Genomic DNA, 22,729 nt, shown 5'->3' with positions numbered 1-22,729 from the left:
AACTGTCTGTGGCAAGGGAGGATCGAGACATGAAAGTATGCGTCTTTCAGGTAGATCGCTGCAAACCAGTCCTGGGGCTGAACGCATTTGATAATGCGTTTCTGTGTCAGCATCTTGAACGGGAACTTGAGCAGGGCCCGATTCAAGACTCGCAGATCCAGGATAGGCCGAAGGCAATCGCTTTTCTTGGGTACTATGAAGTAAGGGCTGTAAAACCCTGTCCTCATCTCGGCTGGATGGAACGGCTCGATTGCATCCTTCGCCAGCAGGACAGCAATCTCCTCATGCAAGACAGAGGCGTCCCGGACTGCCACCGAAGTTTCGAGCACGGCATTGAACTTGGGAGGTCGCCGGGCGAACTGAATCGTGTAACCGAGAGTTGGACCGTCCAAATGAACCAGCATGACAGGTTGGGTAGCGCAAGCCATGCTCCCAAACTCCGTACAAGTGGCACCAAAGGGACAGTCGACATACCCGCAGTGGTGCAGCGATGGGGAGTTGTGTCGGATGACCCAGGAGGCATTGCGTTCCAAGTCATCACAGCCACATTCCTCGTGTTCCCGGAGGAACTGGCCAGAGACGCGCGGAGAGGCGTTGCGTCTCCGAACTGCGACCTCTTGACCGCTGGCGAAAGGGGGCGTCGTGGGTGAGAATGAGGAGGCAGTGCCTCACTCATCGTCAAACTGCAAGCCTTGCAACTCGGAGGAAAGGGAAATTGCTGTTATGAAAAAGTTGGTGCCGCCTGGCATTGGACCAGTGGTGGAACAGAAGAAACAAAAACTGAGGATTCTCCATCCGGCCCTCCTCCGGGGGAAAGAGTGCCACTGTCTCCACCAGCTCCTGAAGAGCAGTCTCCCACATCTCCGAGTTGCTTGTGTCAGGGCTGCTTAATCGTCTTCCTAGAGGACTTCGCAGCCGGAAGTGACACAGGGGGCGCCGCTCTCCTGCGCGGGGCTCAATGCGCCGGCCTCGAAGAACTCTCAGCACAGGGCGGAGCTGGTGTGGAGGACGCAGGGGGGCGCCCACGGAGACGAGCAGGCTGAGGCATATAAAAAAATAGTAAATGCAATTAACCTTTTTTTTCTGTGTACTGTTTGCAGGATGACATGTTTGAAAGTTAATATTGCCTGTATTTGCATCTGAAGATTAGAAAGTGGGTTTAGAATATTTTTTTCAAAAAGAAAACATAATCTGCTTTCACATAATTAAAATTTGTTTGTCCCTTCAGATCCAAACCTTCTCTTGCTTCTTGGTCTTCTTCTGTGCTCTGTGGCATTGCTCTTCGTGACGGGTGTGATTCTGTGCACCACATTCAAGGTGGAGCTGGCCTTGTGGGTCAGGAATGTGTTTCCATTCCTCTACAAAACCACAGGTAGTCAATAAACAGGAAATATACTTTAGCACTTTAGCAGCATCACTCAGTTACTTGGAAAGTACAGCGGTTACATAAACTAGAATTAACACCTTTCAGTGAAATCACAGAGCTGCAGGAAATGCTGAAAAATGAATAATAATTGCTTTCATGTATTTATTTTGCATGTTCTGTGCTGTTTGTTTTTTGTTTTGTTTTTTCTAGCTGGTGATGGTAAGCAGTATGATGCATACATCGCCTATCCCAGAGTCCTCGAGGGCTCAAGTGAAAAGGCTGAGATTTTTGCAATGAGCACTTTGCCACAGGTTTTGGAGGGCCAGTACGGTTATAAGCTGTTCATCCTGGGCCGGGATGGCCTGCCTGGGGAAGGTAAAGCATATTGTGTTGTGATTTCATATAAAACATCAAATGTTGATCCGACACAAAACCTAAGCCATAATTAATTTACCTGCATGATTTGGGGATTTGTATTATTATTATTATTGTTAATATTATTATTATTATGTCAATTATTACTAAGAAAATATAAAAATCAAGAAATATCTCTATTAATAACAAATGTGTGTGTATAGATAGACTATATAATAATAATAATAATAATAATTTATTGAATGTAGTTTTTATTTTAAAAAATCACTTAATTAAAAACTTAAAAAATTATATTTATATAGTATTTTTATTTTACAGTACAACTATATAATTACCGTACTAAATATTCAGATCTTAATTTTCTTCATGCTTAATTTCTTCAACATTAAACCATCAAAACCAACTGTTTATTTATTTAATTAGGGTTTAAGAGGATTAAGTAATCAGTTAGTTAATTTATTTATTTAATTGTTTATATATTTAAGTAAATCACAACCTGTACTTTTTTTCCGTGTTTTTGCCATTATATTGAATAATCCTGCAGCTAGTCTGGGTCATATTTTGTGTTACCAATCGTTGTTTTGCTCCATTTTAACATATCACTCTGCCTTAAATCTGTATTGATGTACATCATATCTGTGATCCTGAAGCACAGAACCAGTAATTAGTCACTGGGGTATATTTGTAGCAATATCCAAAACAACTTTTATGGGCAAAATTATAGATGCCAAAAAAGGTGGGAGATGCTTGGAAAACTTATCGAAACTTAATTTTTGATTAGTAATGTGCATTGCTAAGAACTTCATTTGTTCAACTTTAAAGGTGTTTTTCTCAATATTTAGATTTTTTTGCACCCTCAGATTCCAGATTTTCAAATAATATTTGATCCTAACATACAAACATACATTAATGGTTTTCAGTTTCAGATGATGCATAAATGTCAATTAAAAAAAATTGACCCTTATGACTGGTTTAGTGGCCCATGCTCATATTCAGAGCTTTACCAGGCTGATTTCCTGGTGTTTTCCAGCTGTGGTGGACGTGGTGCAGGACGCTCTGAGCCGCTGTCGCAGACTGCTGCTGCTCTACACGGCGTCGTCTCTCTGCAGCCCAGAGGCGCAGGACTGGGCCGAGCAGCAGACGGGTCTGTACCAAGTGCTGGTTGAGGACTCCATGAGTGTGGTGCTGCTGGAGCTGGAGGAGATCCACCAGCCGCTGCGCCTGCCTCACACAGTGCGCCTCCTCAAGCACAAACAGGGAGCTATGCAGGCCTGGAAGAGAAGGAAGAGGTGGCCATTCTGGGATAGGAAGTCAGAGGAGCATGTGAACTCTCTGGAGCCCTCTGCACGCTTCTGGAGGGAGCTGCGATACCATATGCCCATCAGAGGCAAAGCTAAAGAGAGAAACTGGTTTAGTTTCTAGATGAACACTAAAGGTGAGTACTCGGTCAAGTTGAGTAAACTTCCCGGATGAATCAGAACAATGCACTCTTTCCTCTCGTTTTTTTCTGAGGAGAACAACTAGACAAGAAGAGAGAAATTAATACTTTTATTCATCAGGAATGCATTAAGTTGATCAAAAGTGACCAGTAAAGACATTTACAATGTGACAAATGATTTATATTTCACATAAATGCTATTCTTTTGAACTTTCTATTTATCACAAAATACACCAAGGAAAACATTAGCGGTTGACGACAGAAACATTGTAACAGCTGTAAAGAAAGACCCTAAAACAGCTGTTAGTAACATCAGCAACAGCCTCCGGAGGACAGGAGTGAAGGAATCACAGTCTATTGTTCACAGAAGACTTCATGAACAAAAGTACAGAGGGTACACCAGAAGAGGCAAACCACTCATTAGCAAGATGAATAGGAGACAAGCCAATTTACAGAAAGATGCAACCAAACTGATTGGGAGATCCTTCATCATGCAGCAAGATAATGACCCAAAACATAGTGCCAAAGCAACTGACAGACTGGCCATGTCAAGATCCAGACTTGAACCCTAAAGAGTATGCATTTTACCTGCTAAAGAAGAGACTGAAGGGAGTAACCCTCCCAAACTGAAAGAGGCTGCGGTGAAAGCCTGGAAAAGCATCACAAAAGAACAATGCAAATGTTTAGTGATGTCAATGGGTCACAGGCTTGATGCAGTTAGGATTAAGGATTTGCAACTAAATATTAAGTCTTATTCACTTTAATCTAGTTTAAGTCAATATTTTCCAATACTTTTGGTCACATGAGCAATGGGTGGGTTCAAAAAAAAGTTGCTATATATATATATATATATATATATATATATATATATATATATATATATACATACATACATACATACATACATATATATATATATATATATATATATATATATATATATATATATATATATATATATATATATGCGCACACATGCTTACATGTGTGCGTGTTTGTGCTGTATCTATATATGCATACACTGTATGTATGTTTGTGTGAGAGAGAGGACTGTTTATAATAGAAAAGGTATATATATTAATAAAACATTTTATATGAATAAACTAAAATTATGAGAAGGAAAAGAACCAAAAAATGTTAATGATATATGATTTTCACATTCCAGATCTGTTGGGACTTGAAGAACCCTTGCTTTATAAAAAATCATAACTTAATATTTTTAAATCTAAAACCATATTGTAACTGATCAGCAGATTTTATTTATGAGTGAATGTGGAAATAAATGTCAAAGCTTTTAATGTTGATTGTTGCCATAGAGAGTGGGGTAAATTGGGCCAATTTGTACTCATGGTGTGTTTAAACGAGTGCATGGCAGTAATGGGTCAAACTAAATAAATAAACATGCTTGGGAATGATTGCTTTGGCTCCGGAATAAAATGCTTTCAAAATAAGCCTTTACAAAAAAAAAAAGAGAAGAAAAGTGGTCTCCTGGCTCGGGATCTCACTCCTTTGACCCTATAGGACAACACTGTTTGGATTATAGAATGATTGGATGGATGTTCTTCTTAAACATTTCATTTAAAGACAAAGTTAACTTTAAGGGCATTTTTAATTATGAAAGGTTTCATAACAAAATAAAATTCAAATTGAAGAAAAAAACTTGTTTGCATGTAGTTTGATTGACATGCAATCTGACCAATCATAATGCCATTTCTGCCTGACAAACAAACCACACAGGCGAATAAATTAATGTGAACTGATGTCTTTCCGTGGCTTTAAATAGTGATTTTAATATCTCATCCAGTTTATAACAACATTCCAATCAACCAATCAGAATTGAGATATAACTTTTCAGAAAATATCTGTTTAAGGATTACAACCAAAGTTACAACCCTTGTTAATCCGCTATCATTTCCCTCTGATTTTGGGAATACATTATGGGTAGGATTAGGTTTAATGGTAGGGATTGGGTTAATATTTTTTGACATTAATGTTGATCCAGGATGATCAGGGGTGCGTTCTCCGATAACGTTGTCTCTTAGCGCGCTACGAATACTCAAAAGGTACACCTTAACTACAGGTATACCTTTGCTACGTGTGTTCTCCGAACTATACCTTAGGATGTAGCTTAAGGTAAACCTTCTTAAGTTCGACCTTAGCAGTTGCTGTCCATGGTGGAGGTGCTGAATAAGTTGATATCGACGCCTCGATGATCGATTGTGCGCTCTTTCCTTCACAGCGGTATAGGTAAAGTATTGAGAAAACAATGTTCTTTATAAAGAAGCGTTTTAGAAATAGTACAAACTGCATTTATCGGGGCTTATTGAAATACGTACATGCAGAAATAAATATGAGTATGTGTTTATAATTTAGCAAGTGTACAATCCCAAACCCTCACGGCCACAAGTGTGTTAATGTTCTCCACAACGTATGCTGATTATCCACCAGCCGTATCACATTATTGGCGTAAATCGCTCATTTGTGTAATTGGATGATTTCCTCAATAAAAGCGCAAACATGAGAGACATACCGACATTCACTATGTCGGGGAAAAAAGTCCGCAAAAAGAGATCGCCCAGCCACACTGAGGTCTTACTCAGCCCATATCCATCCCCAACAACCTCCAGAAAACTCCCCACAGCATAAAAACGAAGAGCCGCCAGCAGCTGAATTTCGGGGCTGAGGGGGTAGCTCCGTCGAGTTTGTCTTGACAAATCTGGGCCAACAAGATGCAAGAGCTGCAGAATTTGCTCCCGTGGCAGGCAAATTTTTTTTACAATGGTCTCTTCTGACATGGTAGTCAGTGGACTAAAATGTTCTCTTATAAAGTAGTTGACATACACTAACTGGCTCCGCGGACGCCGCCGTCTTTGATTTAAAACAAGTACTCGCTGTCTCGCTGCCATAGCTATAAAGTTTGTGTAAACTCATCTTTCTTTATATAGACTCCTAAGCCTTTTCTGTCGAATGGTTCGCCAGCTGATGTGCCTTAGGATAGTAATTAAAAAAGCTAACAACCATTAGTGTATGGAAACTTTATTAATGAAAACACTTCCATACACTGGGTGTAGGCTATAACAACTTAAGTATTTTATGTGTATAATTTTAAAGTAAAGTAAAAATGTAATTTTAATTCTAAATCAGATTTTATATTAAAAGTTCATATAAAATTTTCTATGTGTAATTAAACTGCGATGTAAAAAATCTTTTTGCGTAGTGGTGGCCACTAGCGGTATGAACCGTAAGCAGCGATAAGGTATAGCTAAGAGCGCTCCAGACCAACCTTACGAACGCATGACTTACAGAAGGTATACTTAACTAAGAAGGTTTCGGAAACCACGTATTAACGATAAGGTACTTCTTAAGGTACAACTTAAGAACGACGTAGCGTTAAGGTAGTTTCGGAGAACGCACCCCAGTGCCTATTTAAAAGGAAACCGCAGTGTGGATTCTTAGTCTTTCATTTCAGAAATTCTGTGAAGGCACGAGAGAAGTTTTGAAATCCTACGGCACGAGGTAAGACACGACTGCTCTTCTTCTATTGTAGTCATTGAATTTGAGTTATTCTGTTTCAGAGTTTTATTCCAAGCCTATATTTGTATTTCTTTAATTTTCTAACTGAAACGTATTCCACATAACCGATTTTTATCATGCCTTTCTTGAAGGATCATCATTCACATCTGCTCACAACATTTTTGTGTGAAATAGCTACTTCATTTGTGATCACACGTAATTTTACATGTAAATAGTTGTACTTGCTTGCCAACTGATACACCTTGCTTTGACTCGTACTGAAAACGGGAAATATGAGTTGTGTTTATGTTTCGTATTCCAATCTGTCAAGAGGGATGAAGTCTGTGGGTGCGTTTTGTTTGACATTCTTGAATAGCGTATTACGAAAATGAAAATGAGTTATTGTTTTTCATGTCTTTTCCAGGAAAGCGCTTTAAACTTGCCAGACATTCAGGGTCCGTGTATCTTTTGGTCATTTGATTTTCTATTTAAAAATAAATAAAGATAAATGAGAAACGGTTTGATTTTCGTTTTTTCGTTTTGTTTAAGAAACGCAAAACGAAAATGTAGCTGGATTTTTCGTATTTTTTTTTGTGGGTAAAAAATGAGATTATGCTTTAATATTTGTTTGAATGTGTGGGCGGCGCTGAAACGCCCCTTTCATCCCTTCTGTACTGCACCGACAAGCGGCAACCGCAAGCTCAGTTCATTTTCACCAGGAGAGAAGCGGCAGACAGCAGAGCATATTAATCCCGCGGATTCTTTGCTAGTGGTGTTTGCAAGATAAAATAATAATAATAATAATAATTAATTAATTAATTAATTAAATTAATAATAAAATAAAAAATAATATTATAATTTTCCAGCTGCTGCATGTTATTGACAAAGCAGACTTGACAACTTTATTATTTTAATTATTTTAATTTTTATTTATTTTATTCTAGGCCATTCATAAAAAAAATAAAATGGGAAAAACCCAACCCCACATTTATAATAAAATTTATATTAAAATAAGTTAAGTTTTCCCCATAATTAGTCTACTTTAAATGTTTTAATTATAGGCTATAGGCTACTTAGAATTATGAACTGAATTCACGAATTCTGTAGATGACAGTATTAATATAGTGATGGTGTGACATCATTACTGATAATGAGTTCAGACGGGAAACACTGCACCTCTCCTTGGTTTCATTTGAATTACATAGGCCTAAATATAAAATTATTATTATTATTTTTCTATTTAAATTGATTATTTTAAAAGTAGACATGTCCAGCTAGACATGGTTTGTCTGATGCATGAGCCTGGTTCATTTCTGACGTTTCAGAAAGAAGTTAATGTAGACCGAGATGGCAGAAAGCACATGTGTTGAGTTTTGTAAGGTTTTCGTGTTATTTGGGGGGTTTTACGATCCAAACTGACGGAGCTGAAGCTCTTTCCCCTGTTTTCGGGATGGAAGGTGTGGATCGGGATCCGCCGATCAGAGAAGTGCAGCAGACTACACTCTACAAGATAAAGCTTCAGTTGCTGTTGTTTGTAATAGCAAATGACAACATAGGCTACTTGTGAGGTTTTTCTTAAATAGGTATAGAATAAAATTAGTAGGCTAAAAATCCGCATATTTCATGTCATTGTAGATCATATAGGCCTACAGTAAAATTCAAATGTCATTGAATAAATTAATTTGTTTGGTCAAAAAAAATTTATATATATATATATATATAAAGCTTGCCAGCACCACTAGTATAGAATCCGCGGGATTAATATGCTCTGCTGTCTGCCGCTTCTCTCCTGGTGAAAATGAACTGAGCTTGCGGTTGCCGCTTGTCGGTGCAGTACAGAAGGGATGAAAGGGCGTTTCAGCGCCGCCCACACATTCAAACAAATATTAAAGCATAATCTCATTTTTTACCCACAAACAAAAATACGAAAAATGCAGCTAAATTTTCGTTTTCCGTTTCCTAAACAAAACGAAAAAACGAAAATCAAACCGTTTCTCATTTATCTTTATTTATTTTTACCTGAAACGGTCCGTGTATATTTTGGTCATTTGATTTTCTATTTAAAAATAAATAAAGATAAATGAGAAACGGTTTGATTTTCGTTTTAGTTGCTACAGCAACTGAAGCTTTATCTTGTAGTGTAGTCTGCTGCACTTCTCTGATCGGCGGATCCCGATCCACACCTTCCATCCCGAAAACAGGGGAAAGAGCTTCAGCTCCGTCAGTTTGGATCGTAAAACACCCTAAATAACACGAAAACCTTACAAAACTCAACATGATGTGCTTTCTGCCATCTCGGTCTACATTAAATTCTTTCTGAAACGTCAGAAATGAACCAGGCTCATGCATCAGACGAACCATGTCTAGCTGGACATGTCTACTTTTAAAATAATCCATTTAAATAGAATAATAATAATAATAATTTTATATTTAGGCCTATGTAATTCAAATGAAACCAACCAGAGGTGCAGTGTTTCCCGTCTGAACTCATTATCTGTAATGATGTCACACCATCACTATATTCATACTGTCATCTACAGAATTCGTGAATTCAGTTCATAATTCTAAGTAGCCTATAGCCTATAATTAAAACATTTAAAGTAGACTAATTATGGGGAAAACTTAACTTATTTTAATATAAATTTTATTATAAATGTGGGGTTGGGTTTTTCCTATTTTATTTTTTTTAATGAATGGCCTAGAATAAAATAAATAAAAATTAAAATAATTAAAATAATAAAGTTGTCAAGTCTGCTTTGTCAATAACATGCAGCAGCTGGAAAATTATAATATTATTTTTTATTTGATTATTAATTTAATTAATTAATTAATTATTATTGTTATTATTATTATTTTATCTTGCCAGCACCACTAGTATAGAATCCGCGGGATTAATATGCTCTGCTGTCTGCCGCTTCTCTCCTGGTGAAAATGAACTGAGCTTGCGGTTGCCGCTTGTCGGTGCAGTACAGAAGGGATGAAAGGGGCGTTTCAGCGCCGCCCACACATTCAAACAAATATTAAAGCATAATCTCATTTTTTACCCACAAACAAAAATACGAAAAATCCAGCTACATTTTCGTTTTGCGTTTCTTAAACAAAACGAAAATCAAACCGTTTCTCATTTATCTTTATTTATTTTTAAATAGAAAATCAAATGACCAAAAGATACACGGACCATTCAGTCACCAAAACCCGACATGAGGGCGCTTTCTTTTTCTTTTCGATGGGTTTTACTCTCAGCTCTTTGGATTGCAGGTAAGAGTTCATTTCCACATTGCTTTGTATATTTCTTTGTTGGCGACATGAAGAAATAATTAGCATTCTATTGTGGCACGTTTAGCTATTGTGGTCGCTCTGTTAGTGTTCAGACAACGGGAAAGAATGAATAAAGGTGATGCCTTTTCAAAAGTGAAAACTGCACATAAATAGGTTTTTATCACTGGTCTTTGAGTTAATATCTGTATCACACTGAACGAACGCTTGATTGTTTTCCTTGGCTGCCACTTACAGAATATAGTCTTCCTAAATGTTCAACAAAACCAAATGAAATGCATTGACTCAGACTGATGTTAAAATAGACTTGCAAAGATTACCCAGAAGATGTGGAGGTTTCGTTTGCAGTTGCTTCACTATATTGACATGCTGACTATGGCAAGCCAAATTAACTTTTATTAATTCGCAGGATATGTATTCTTGATATGAACAATTCAATTTTCACTAGTTAAAATGTTAATTCTTGATATCAACAATTCAATTTCCACTAGTAACAATTATAATTTTTGATATCAACAATTCAATTTTCACTAGTAACAATGTTAATTCTTGATATCAACAATTACATTTCCACTAGTAACAATGTTAATTCTTGATATCAATTATTTTTAACCTTGGAATGCCAATAGGCAAGCCAAATTAACTTTTATTAATTCGCAGGATATGTATTCTTGATATCAACAATTCAATTTTCACTAGTCAAAATGTTCATTCTTGATATCAGGAATTAGATTTCTACTAGTAACAACTGCTATTTTTGATATCAACAATTCAATTTTCACTAGTAACAATGTTAATTCTTGATATCAGGAATTGTATTTTCACTAGTTAAATGTCACCATAGGCTCCCATTCAAATTTAATTGTTGATATCAAGAATTGCTTTCTTACTAGTTGAAATTCCGATTTCACATATCAGAAATACAATTCTTACTAGTAAAGAAATTTATTTTTGATATCAGTAATCACATGGCTACTAGTACCAACGTCAATTCTTAATATCAACAATTTAATTCTTGATATCAACAATTGAATTCTTGATATCAACAATTTAATTGTCACTAGTGACAATGTTCATTTCTGATATCATGAATGTGATTGTTACTAGTAAGAAAGCCATTTTAGATATCAGAAATTATATTGATATCAGAAATTATTTTTCAGATATCAAAAATAACAATTGTAACATGTTGAAATACATTTACTGATATCAAGAATTAACATTTCAACTAGTAACAACTAAATTGGTGATATCAAGAATTCACATTTTTACTAGTAACAAAGTAATTATTGATATCAACAAAGGCAGTTGATATCTGAAATTGTCCTTACAACTAGTGAAAATAGAATTACTGATATCTTAAATAACATTTTAACTAGTAAAAATACGTTTACAGATATGTAGAAATGCCATTTTTACATGTTAGAATAGCTATGGTAATGAGATCATTAATATTAATGAGATTTTCGACACTCCTCCTTTTTCAGCATTGGCCAAAGATGGCAGAAGAGCATCCATGTGCAGAAACGGCTCCTCCTTTATTTATTTCTTTTGTCAGTGAAACTTGAAAAGTATATTATGGCTGGATTCATTTAAAAACATTTTGTTAATTGTAAAAAAAAAAAAAAAAATTTATGCTGTTTCTTTTTATTGGCCAACAAGTCATTCACATAATTAAAGGAAAGTGAACAATGCATTTATTTAGTTTAAAAAATAACTTCATGTCGCTTTTTCAGGTGTTTATTTTTGGTTTTATTATACACTTTCTTCTAATTCATCAAATAAAAAATACAACTAAAGGAAAAAAATATATAACAGATAATAATGCAGATAATAATATATTTTTTTTTTTGGAATATCGTTGGCTACATGAATGAGTCGTGTCCTTATAGGAATTATTTTTATATAACATGTTGTCCGGTTCTTGAAGCATCGGTGGACAAGAGGAATGGTAAATAAATGTAAATGTTACACTGTTATACAAGCTGCATACTCACTAGGCCTACTTTACATTGTAGCAAAGAGCCGTTTCTTCAGTATTGTCATATGAAAGGTATTTTTATTATTGTTATTATTATATTTTTATTATTTTACTATTATTTATTATTATTATTATTATTGTTATTAATTTATTTTTTTAAGATGAATGTTTCTAATCTGTATATTGTAGGTTATGAATAGGCCAGAGGGGGTTTCAGGGAAGTTGGACAATAATTAAGAACTCTAAAGACTCTATGTTTAATAGGAATAAGGGATGATTTATGAAATATGTGTACTGTATTTATAGTTAATGATGACACATTCACAAATTGAGTTTGTAGTAAACAGAACATGAACACGAGTAGAGCCGCTGATTATACTGAACTGCAGCACGTGCCGGTTAGAGTGATTCTCGTTCTCGAGTCAAGAACCGGTTGCATCGGTTTTCAGATCATCAGTACACTGAACCAAAACCGTTTCTTTCGGACGTGTCCGTTTTGAGAACAGAGGAGCTGATGATACTGCGCATGCGTGATTCAGCGTGAAGCCAACTGACTCACAGCACGTCTGAACCGAACTGATTCTTTTGGTGATTGATTCTGAACTGATTCTGTGCTAATATTATGAGCGCGGGTAAACCGAGGGCTTGAATGAAGGTGCAATCTGGCGGAACGTAAGTTCATTTAATAACAAATACATCGCAATGGTTTATGTATAGTGGTTTCTGCGCTGATGACACCTAATTTATTTACTTTATATCTTCAAGACTTATATCCTCATATGCACATTATTGCTGTTGCTGTATTTGGGTGCGTTGTTGCATAACTTACTTATAAACTTTTCAAGATTATGAGGTTTTTAACTCACTAAAGTTATGATTTCTGACTTTATATATTAGAATGTTTGACAGACGTACCGCCATTACGCCATCGCCAATGACGTCATCACGTCGAGCGTAAAAGAACCAGTAAACCAATTTTTTCAACCGGTTTATTAAATTGAACCGTCCGAAAGAACCGATTTACGGAAAAGAGTCGAACTCTCCATCACTAAGCGACAGTAATGCACAGACCCGATTAAACACGGTACAATTCACAATGACGGTGAGAGAAAAAAAAAATTTTTATTAAAAAAAATCGTTCTGAATAATTCATACATGACAAACAGCTGAAAACAATAATAAATACAAAAACAACTGTATAAATAAAAGCGGAAAAAGATTAGAAACATTCACTTCAGCACCACACTCTATTTAGCACAACACCGCCCGCTATTGGGTGAACTAGAATGTCGTAACAAATTCCTAGTACACATATTCCACATATTCCACATAGCCATTTCTCTCTAAATTGCTTTCGATATATACTCGAAAAAGTGTCTTAAATAAGTGTTAAGTAATATAACGTCATAAGTCTGGTTGCTAATTTTAATCGATGTATTTCTAATGTATGCAATGCACACTGATGCTATTTAATTTGAAATTAAATGCCATCCAAACCTTAACTTTCCGGAGCTCCTACAACTAGACCTAACCTTACACAATATCCACGTTATTTTTCACTTTTCGATCATTTCGTTGAGTTTTATTGAAAATACATAACTTTCCGATGTGATACGGGACGTGAAAAGGATAAAGGAAGAGCTCGGCAAAAGGCGGAATCGAACTCGGGTCCGTCGCGACAAAACGCAGCCTGCTGGCGCATTACCACCTGCGCCACAGAAATCGATAGTACCATTATGTCTTTTTGCATGTTTCATAAACACTACCATACGTTTGTAGGCGGAGTTAGGTAGTCCCTTTCAAAATAAAAACAAAATAATTATTAAAAATAGCCTACAGGAGCGTTTTATTTTCATGAGAGGGCAATCGAATGTGCCCATTCTCTTTTGGGCTCTTTATTTTGTCGTCTATCAGCAATAAACATTCATAAAGGGTTGCACTCGTTATTAAATTATGCACATATCCAAAAAGGACTTCATTGATATGCACATATCCAAAAAGGAATTCATGATAACTAAAATAACAATTTTTACTAGTGAAAATGTAATTTTTACATGTAACAATTAAGTTAAAGATATCAAGAATTATGTGTATTACTAGTTGTAATTTCATTTTTGATATGATAAACGCATTTCTGCATTTCTGATGACGTCATTTTTGATATCAAGAATACGTGTCCTTACTAGTGAAAATGTAATTGTTGATATCAACAATTCAATTCTTGATATCAACAATTCAATTGTTGATATCAAGAATTGACGTCGGTACTAGTAACCATGTGATTACTGATATCAAAAATAAAGATCTTTACTAGTAAGAATTGTATTTCTGATATGTGAAATCGGAATTTCAACTAGTAAGAAAGCAATTCTTGATATCAACAATTAAATTTGAATGGAAGCCTATGGTGACATTTAACTAGTGAAAATACAATTCCTGATATCAAGAATTAACATTGTTACTAGTGAAAATTTAATTGTTGATATCAAAAATAGCATTTGTTACTAGTAGAAATCTAATTCCTGATATCAAAAATTAACATTGTTACTAGTGGAAATTGAATTATTGATATCAAGAATTAACATTTTTACTAGTGGAAATTGAATTGTTGATATCAAAAATATCAAGTATTACTAGTAGAAATCTAGTTCCTGATATCAAGAATCAACATTTTAACTAGTGAAAATCGAATTGTTGATATCAAGAATTAACATTGTTACTAGTGACAATACAATTGTTGATATCAAGAATTAAATTGTTGATATCAAGAATCGACGTCTGTACTAGTAACCACGTGGGAGATCATGAATATTAATGAGATTTTCCGACACCCCTTGTTCTAGCGTCAGCATTGGCCAAAGATGGCATAAGAACGTCAACGTGCAGAAACGGCTCCTCCTTTATTTATTTGTTTTGTTGTTTTGAAACTTGAAAATTATATTAAGGCTGGTTCATTTTTGTAAATCGATGCTGTTTCTTTTTATTGGCCACCAAGTCCTTCGGATAATTAAAAGGAAAAATGAACAAGGCATTCGTTTAGTTTTAAAAATAACTTCATGTCGTTTGTTCAGGGTTTTATTTTTGGTTTTATTACACTTTCTTCTTATAGCCTACATCAAATTAAAAAAAAAATACAACCAAAAGGAAAAATATAACAGGTAATAATGCATCATACAAACATTTTACTGGACTTTATGATTATTATTATTATTATTGTTTGTAATATCGTTGGCTACATGAATGAGTCGTGTCCTAATAGGAATTATTTTTATATAACGTGTTGTCCGGTTCTTGAAGCATCGGTGGACAAGAGGACTGGTAAATAAATTTACACTGTTATACAAGCTGTTCACTTGGAGCAAAGTGTCATTTCTTCTGTAGATACTGTATATTTAATCAAGTTTGTTTTATTGGGGTAAATGATCTACAAGCATTTAACATATTTCTATGCACACTAATAATATTAAACTACTGTTGCTACACTACGGTTATACACATTTATTGCATTTATTTTCAATAAATAAATCCTTATAATGTTGCTCCCTCTAGTGGATAAACGTAATATCACAGATAGTTTAGAATTTGATTTTGGCTGGCCTATTTGAATACAATGAATTATATTTACACTAAGTGAAAATAGCATATTTTATTAGCAATAGATTGTATTTACCCTATTTAATAATATGAGTATTTTCTTACAGTAATATTAGTTTGATGCTGTTTGTGCTACTTATTGCAAGTAGTGACCAATATGTGCACCTCATTATTGTATTAGGCTACATTATAAAACAGCATAGGCTACAATAATAACATATTGAGAGTAAATTACAATTGTTATTTACAAATGATTAAATGGACACCGCCCCTACAACTAGCCCTTGCCTTACATAATATCCACATTATTTTCCACTTTTCGATAATTTCGTAGAGTTTTATTGAAAATATATGCCTTTCGAGGTGATAGGGGACGTGAAAAGGGTGAAGAAAAAGCTCGGCAGAAGGCGGAATCGAACCCGGGTCTGTCGCCTCCAAAAGCAATTGATCTGTGCTCTACCATCTGCGCCACAGAACACAACATTATGCTAATGTCTTTTTATGTTCTTGTTTAACGCTACCAGACGTTAATAGGCGGAGTTACATAGGTTGTGCCAAAATAAAAATAAAAATAATTATTAAAAATAGCCTACAGGAGCATTTTATTTTCACGAGAGGGCAATCGAATGTGCCCATTCTCTGTTGGACTCTTTACCTTGTCATCTATCCTCCATAAACATTCATAAAGGGTTGGACTCGTCATTAAATTATGCACATATCCAAAAAGGGGTTCATTGATATGCACATATCCAAAAAGGAATTAATGATATCTTAAATGACAATTTTTACTAGTGAAAATGCAATTTTAACATGTAAGAATTAAGTTACTGATATCAAGAATTAAGTGTATTACTAGTTGTAATTTCATTTTTGATATGATAAACTTACTTCTGCGAGTGATGACGTCATTGTTCATATCAAGAATACCTGTTGTTACTAGTGGAAATGTAATTGTTGATATCAAGAATTCAATTATTGATATCAACAATTAAATTGTTATCAAGAATTAAATTTTTGATATCAACAATTTACATGTTTAAATGTTAAAACGGCGCCAAAACTATTACAGATATCAAAATGCATTTGTTACTAGTTACAATTCTAAATTCACATATCAGCTTTGTATTTCTTACTAGTAGAAATATAATTTTTGATATCAACAATGACATTTTTACTAGTAAAAATGTGAATTCTTGATATCAACAATTTAGTTGTTACTAGTTGAAATTTTAATTCTTGATATCAAAAATGTAATTGTTACTAGTGACACTGTTCATTTCTGATATCTGAAAATGTATTTCTGATATCAACAATTGGGAGGGTAATTTCTGATATCTAAAATGGCTTTCTTACTAGTAACAATTACATTCATGATATCAGAAATGAACATTGTCACTAGTGACAATTAAATTGTTGATATCAAGAATTAAATTGTTGATATCAAGAATTGACATCGGTACTAGTAGCCATGTGATTACTGATATCAAAAATAAAGGTCTTTACTAGTAAGAATTGTATTTCTGATATGTGAAATCGGAATTTCAACTAGTAAGAAAGCAATTCTTGATATCAACAATTAAATTTGAATGGAAGCCTATGGTGACATTTAACTAGTGAAAATACAATTCCTGATATCAAGAATTAACATTGTTACTAGTGAAAATTGAATTGTTGATATCAAAAATAGCAATTGTTACTAGTAGAAATCTAATTCCTGATATCAAAAATTAACATTGTTACTAGTGGAAATGTAATTGTTGATATCAAAAATTCTAATTGTTACTAGTGGAAATGTAATTGTTGATATCAAAAATTCTAATTGTTACTAGTGGAAATGTAATTGTTGATATCAAGAATTAACATTGTTACTAGTGAAAATTGAATTGTTGATATCAAGAATACATATCCTGCGAATGAATAAAAGTTAATTTGGCTTGCCATATGCTGACCTCGGTAGCGCGTTCTCAGCTGCGGTCATGGAACTTTGCAAAAACCACACAACTCAACGAACAACAAGTGCTTAAGGTCACCCCACACAGCAAAAACTCGTTGAAAAGACGTCAAAAGACGTCGTTTGCAGACGTCCAAACAACGCTAAAATTTAGTTGAAAAGTTCAAGTTGAAAAGATGTCTTTTCAAGCCTAAGTACAACCGTAAATTCATTGATTATATTTATTTTTCATATTCATAATGAGTTAAAATAAGACAATTCAAAAAAGTATATTGACACAATTATTGACACATTAAATACATTTTTCATGTAAAAAAAACACTTTTTTAATCGCATCTTAAGCCTGCATTTGATTAAACAGACTGTAAAAACGTGTCAAGGTTTTTTTTTTATTATTATTTGAACATGTAAATAAAATAAAAAAAATACAAATAAAAATGTATATACATACAGGCATGCATACATATATAAAATTAAAATAACAGCCAAATTAAGTCATGTACTTCTCAGCACAATCTTTCCATATTATTGTAAATAATTCAAATTAGAAATTCTCATGTTCAAAAGGAGTAGGAAGATATTCATAACAAACTTATCAGGTCCTATCCCATTTTTCTATTTTTACCCTTTAATTAAATACAAAACAATTTGATGCTTCACTTATATATACATCTTTACACACATCCTATATCTACCTACCTTCTGATCACATAAACCTATACATAGATACATAGATACAGATGCATACACTAGAGCCCGACCGATATGGATTTTTGGGGGCCAATGCCGATATTAACTCGAAAAGAGCCGATTTATAAGCCGATATTTTGATTTTAAAAAATAATCTGGATATTAGACCCATTTCCTATAAACTGCATTTACACAACATTCAATAGCAAAATATCTGCCTGTTCTATGTATGTGGGCTGTATAAACCATTTTCCAGAATGGACTATGTTAAAAAAAAGCCTTAGATTACAGTCTCAATGACTAAACAATTGCACATCAAAAGTATATATTTTTTAATGATCAAAAAACAGTCTGGTTTTAAACATTTAACACTTTTACTTTCTTCCAGTTGAAGCTGGTTTTAACAGTCTGTATGTTTACTGTAAATAAATTATAATACTAAAGTTAAAGTATTTGCAGAAGTAGTCCCACACTTTGCTGCTACAGCATTCACCTTTTTCAGCCATCTGTAGGCAGAAAGAGAGACGGAGAAAGAATAAGCATGTGTATTAATAATATCACCATGTATCATTACTCATGTCATCATTAGAATTATAATAATAATAAACTGGGATCTCCTACATAGGCAAAAATGAGAAATATATATATATTTTTTATTTGTCAAGCAATAGGTATTACCTACTTATATTTAACAATATTATTTCAACATTTTCCTGTTATGTCTGTAAAGCTGCTTTGAAACAATATGTAAAAAAAAAAAAAAAGCGCTTGTTCAGCTCACATTTATTTACATGTCCCCTCTGGTTTAATCATTTCTGACGCACCTACTGTAGTTACTGTAACTACACTATATTTGCTCTCACAGACACATTCACAACAGACCCGTATATCTTCTCCTCTTCTCTTTGTGCAGTCTGAATCAAAACATCGTCTTGCCTACTATTACCGGAAGATTACGGAATCAATTCGAAGTTGAATGGTTAACGTTAGTGTCATGAACACACCGCTGTCAATTTTGGGAAGAACCACCTTCAAACAAGTTAATAGCAAGCATTTAAGGGGCCTGCTAAAAAGGAAGCTATTAGCGTTAGAGTAACGTAACCAGCCTGAATTCACCAAATTGTTCTCTGGACCTGAGGGTAGCCTCTTCTTCCTTGCTTCTCTCTTAATTCTCATCAGCAGGACTAGCGCTATCGCTCGCTTCTTACAACGGGACAGATACATGTTTGCTGCTGACCGAAAGGAGGAGGAACAGACTATGAAAGAGCTCCCGCTAAGCGTTTTTAAAACTCCGCCTATGCCATAGCGCAGCGCAAATCGCGTTGTATCTGAAGGGCAACGCTGAGCCCAGCGGCAAGCGCCGTGCATACCGCGTCCTGTGTGAAAGGCCCAATTACGCGGTCATTATGTGGGAAACACACCGCAATAGAATAAGAATAAGTTAAACGCTAACGTTATAGTTTGACCTCCTATTAACGTTCGCGCTCTTCCACTGATAAACATGGTATTAGCTTTGTGGCTAATCTAATATAGCAATGCATTAGCGGCTGTAAGTGATGTTACAGAATATTTAGAAGTGATAATGATAGGACCGTTAGCTAGAACTACCACACAGTTTTTATATACAGAGTAACTAAATCTACAATCATTTCACATCACGAACGACAGACTCACCGTCAAAACAGTTGATCGCTTTCTTCTGTAGTGGACTTCTGGCGCTGTTGTTAACTCTGGAGCTGCAGAGCTCCCTCTGGTGGGCACACTATGCAACACTCATAACATGAGTGAAGCATGAGACTCTGTTTCTCATGTTTCATCGGCCGTTATAAATGCCGATGCCGATTTAAATGCAATTAGCTTATATCGGCCGGCCGATATATCGGTCGGGCTCTAGCATACACACACGTTCCCATTTTTTACTTCCTTTTTTTCCATCTATCTATAACAAATCAAATAATAACACCTCCATACTATACTTAACATGTAGACCAATGAACCTGTATACAATACTATCACGAATGTAACCCTGGTTCCTTGAAGGAACAAGACGCTGCATCGAGTGCTTTGGGGAACGTCCCTGACGAGACCGACCAGACATGGGGACTTGTGACTTGGTGACTTGGACTCGAGTCGACTCAAGTCGCTATTTTTAGGACTTGTGACTTGACTTGACAAAAAATAAAATACTTGAGACTTGACTCGGACTTGGAAGTTAAAGACTCGGGACTTGACTTGACTTGAGACAGGATGACTTGAATGACTTGAGTGTTAATCACATCATGTTTTCAGTTTGAATATAAAACATATAAATTATTTTTAAAAATAAATTTGATTACTCAGCTGGAGCGCAGGCTGAGAATCGCGTTGTCATGACTGGATCAGGACACTATCATCAGTCATGCCCTCTCTACCTTACGCACACCACGCCCACTTAGATCAGATATCACACCAACATCTCAGCTTGAGGGGTACCGAGGGTCATCGCTTTTGTCGTCAATAATTCGCACCTAAAAACGCGTGGAAATCGCTAGGCGTGCCGCTTTCTCCTTGTTTCCAAAGCGCTCGGGCAGTTGCGCCCCTGAGGCGTCTGCCGTTGCTAAGCAACCATGACGCGATCTCTCCATGACGAGCAAAGGATAAATGGATTTGCAGCACTAAAAATCGCTTGCAGTAGCTCTGCTACTAAATTTATTTAAAAATGGCAATCCATATACAGCTATGATCAGCTGTTCCTTCATCTTAGCTGAGCTTTCAACGTTGTTACGGGAAAGGATGAAGCTGCTTGATTGGTTCTTGTCACATGACCAGCGGTGCCCTTGCGGCTCTCTGAAAAGTTGAGATGTTTTTAACTCGATGCGATGCGGACGCGATTGTAAAAAAGGAGCGTGTCGCACCGTGTGTGCGTCGCAACCGCGTTGCTTCCATTATGAGCGCGCATACCGGTGGTGCATACTTGGTGGGATAGGCCACATCGTGCTCGGCTTGCAGACAAGACTCTCTCGAATCTTATATTTTGCAAGTGCAATACCTTGTAATGGAGGTAATGACTTACGGATATACTCTGAGAGAGAGATTGTGTGTGTGTGTGTGTGTGAGAGAGAGAGAGAGAGAGAGAGAGAGAGAGAGAGAGAGAGAGAGAGAAACACACTCGTGCTTCACCTGATGAAGGAAACCCAAACTGAGTCTGACTCCAATCACAACCCCAACATTCAGAAACTAATTGACAAAAATCTGAAGTATAATTAAGATGAAAAATGAAAAAATGAATTTGAGCTCCAAACCAAACTCCGGTGTTATTCGGCCCTAAACAGAACCACAAAACTGGCAAATTACTTATCACTCAAGCAATTAAAAGAAAGACAAATCCTTTCAAAATATCGACTCCGTGATCATGATTTGGAAATAGAGATTGGTAGACATAAAAGATCCTGGCTACCGAGAGAAGAGAGGCAAACACTGTGAGCTGAATCAAACAGAGGATGAGAAACACTTCCTTCTTGTCTGTCCCAAATACAGCACTACAAGAGAAACATTCTTCCCACAGTTTGAAGCTTTGAATCGTTCATTCTTGTCTCTAAATGACTCAGAGAAACTACTCTATATACTTGGAGAGAATGAGACGGCAGCTAAATATTTATACACCATACACACCATACGAAAGGGATAATTTATTGTATTCAACTGTTTAATTTTATATTCTTAATTGTATATAATTACTATTATTAATATTAGAAATAGTATCTGCTGCTGCTATTTTGATTGTATTGTATTTTATTGTAATCATATTTTATATTTTATTCTGTATCTAAATGCTTTGGCAATACTGTAACTCAAATGTCATGCCAATAAAGCAACTTAAACTTGAACTTGTCAGACTTGCAATCGAAGGGTTGTGAGTTCGAGTCTCGGGCCGGCAGGAATTGTGGGTCGGGGGAGTGCATGTACAGTGCTCTCTCCCTCAATACCACGACTGAGGAGCCCTTGAGCAAGGCATTGAACCCCCAACTGCTCCCCGGGCGCCGCAGCATAAATGGCTGCCCACTGCTTCCGGGTGTTTGTTCACAGTGTGTGTGTGTGTGTGTGTGTGTGTGTGTGTGTTCACTGCTCTGTGTGTGTGCACTTTGGATGGGTTAAATGCAGAGCACAAATTCTGAGTATGGGTCACCATACTTGGCTGAATGTCATGTCAGTCGTGTTAGAGAGAAAGAGAGAGAGGTGTTCAGAGAGGAGTCTGTTGGATGTTTACTTGTTATTTGTTTTATGGACTCAATGTTGAAAATGTAAAACATTTCAAACACTGTTGGCAGAAGTGAAAAATAAATAATTTTATGAAGTTACAATTTAGTTTGATTCCATGTTTACTGAACATGAGTATTTACAATGCAAATCCAAATTATTTTAATTTACTGACAGTTACTTATATCTTGTCTTTTAACTTTATTAAGATCAGATTCTGCAGGTAAAATTACAATAATAAGGTGACTTGACTTGGACTTGACTTGACTTACTACAGGACTTGACTTGACTTGACATAATTTGTGACTT

The 22,729-nt window shown here is 35.6% G+C and overlaps 2 protein-coding genes across 7 annotated transcripts in view; both read left to right on the top strand.

Annotated features, from left to right (window-relative positions):
* The window catches only part of LOC132095555 (interleukin-1 receptor type 1-like), an 85,419-nt gene extending 82,243 nt beyond the window's left edge, over nt 1-3,176 (top strand). For 5 of the 6 annotated variants that reach the window (XM_059500667.1, XM_059500669.1, XM_059500671.1 and 2 more), the window contains 3 exons: nt 1,229-1,372; nt 1,577-1,741; nt 2,772-3,176. In XM_059500667.1, the coding sequence (XP_059356650.1) occupies nt 1,229-1,372; nt 1,577-1,741; nt 2,772-3,163 (701 nt within the window). In that variant the 3' untranslated portion in view covers nt 3,164-3,176. The remainder of the gene's footprint in view (nt 1-1,228; nt 1,373-1,576; nt 1,742-2,771) is intronic. The other variant, XM_059500670.1, reaches the window with a different exon arrangement.
* Nucleotides 3,177-6,602: 3,426 nt separating this feature from the next.
* The window catches only part of LOC132095556 (interleukin-1 receptor type 1-like), a 72,654-nt gene continuing 56,527 nt past the window's right edge, over nt 6,603-22,729 (top strand). Inside the window, exon 1 of the mRNA XM_059500673.1 lies at nt 6,603-6,695. The gene's annotated coding sequence lies outside the window, so the exon portion shown is untranslated. The remainder of the gene's footprint in view (nt 6,696-22,729) is intronic.

Source organism: Carassius carassius, chromosome 19 (genome assembly GCF_963082965.1).
Source record: "Carassius carassius chromosome 19, fCarCar2.1, whole genome shotgun sequence".
Lineage (NCBI taxonomy): Eukaryota > Metazoa > Chordata > Actinopteri > Cypriniformes > Cyprinidae > Carassius > Carassius carassius.
The sequence above is the reverse complement of the archived record's forward strand: the minus strand, read 5'-3'. Positions and strand labels throughout refer to the sequence as shown.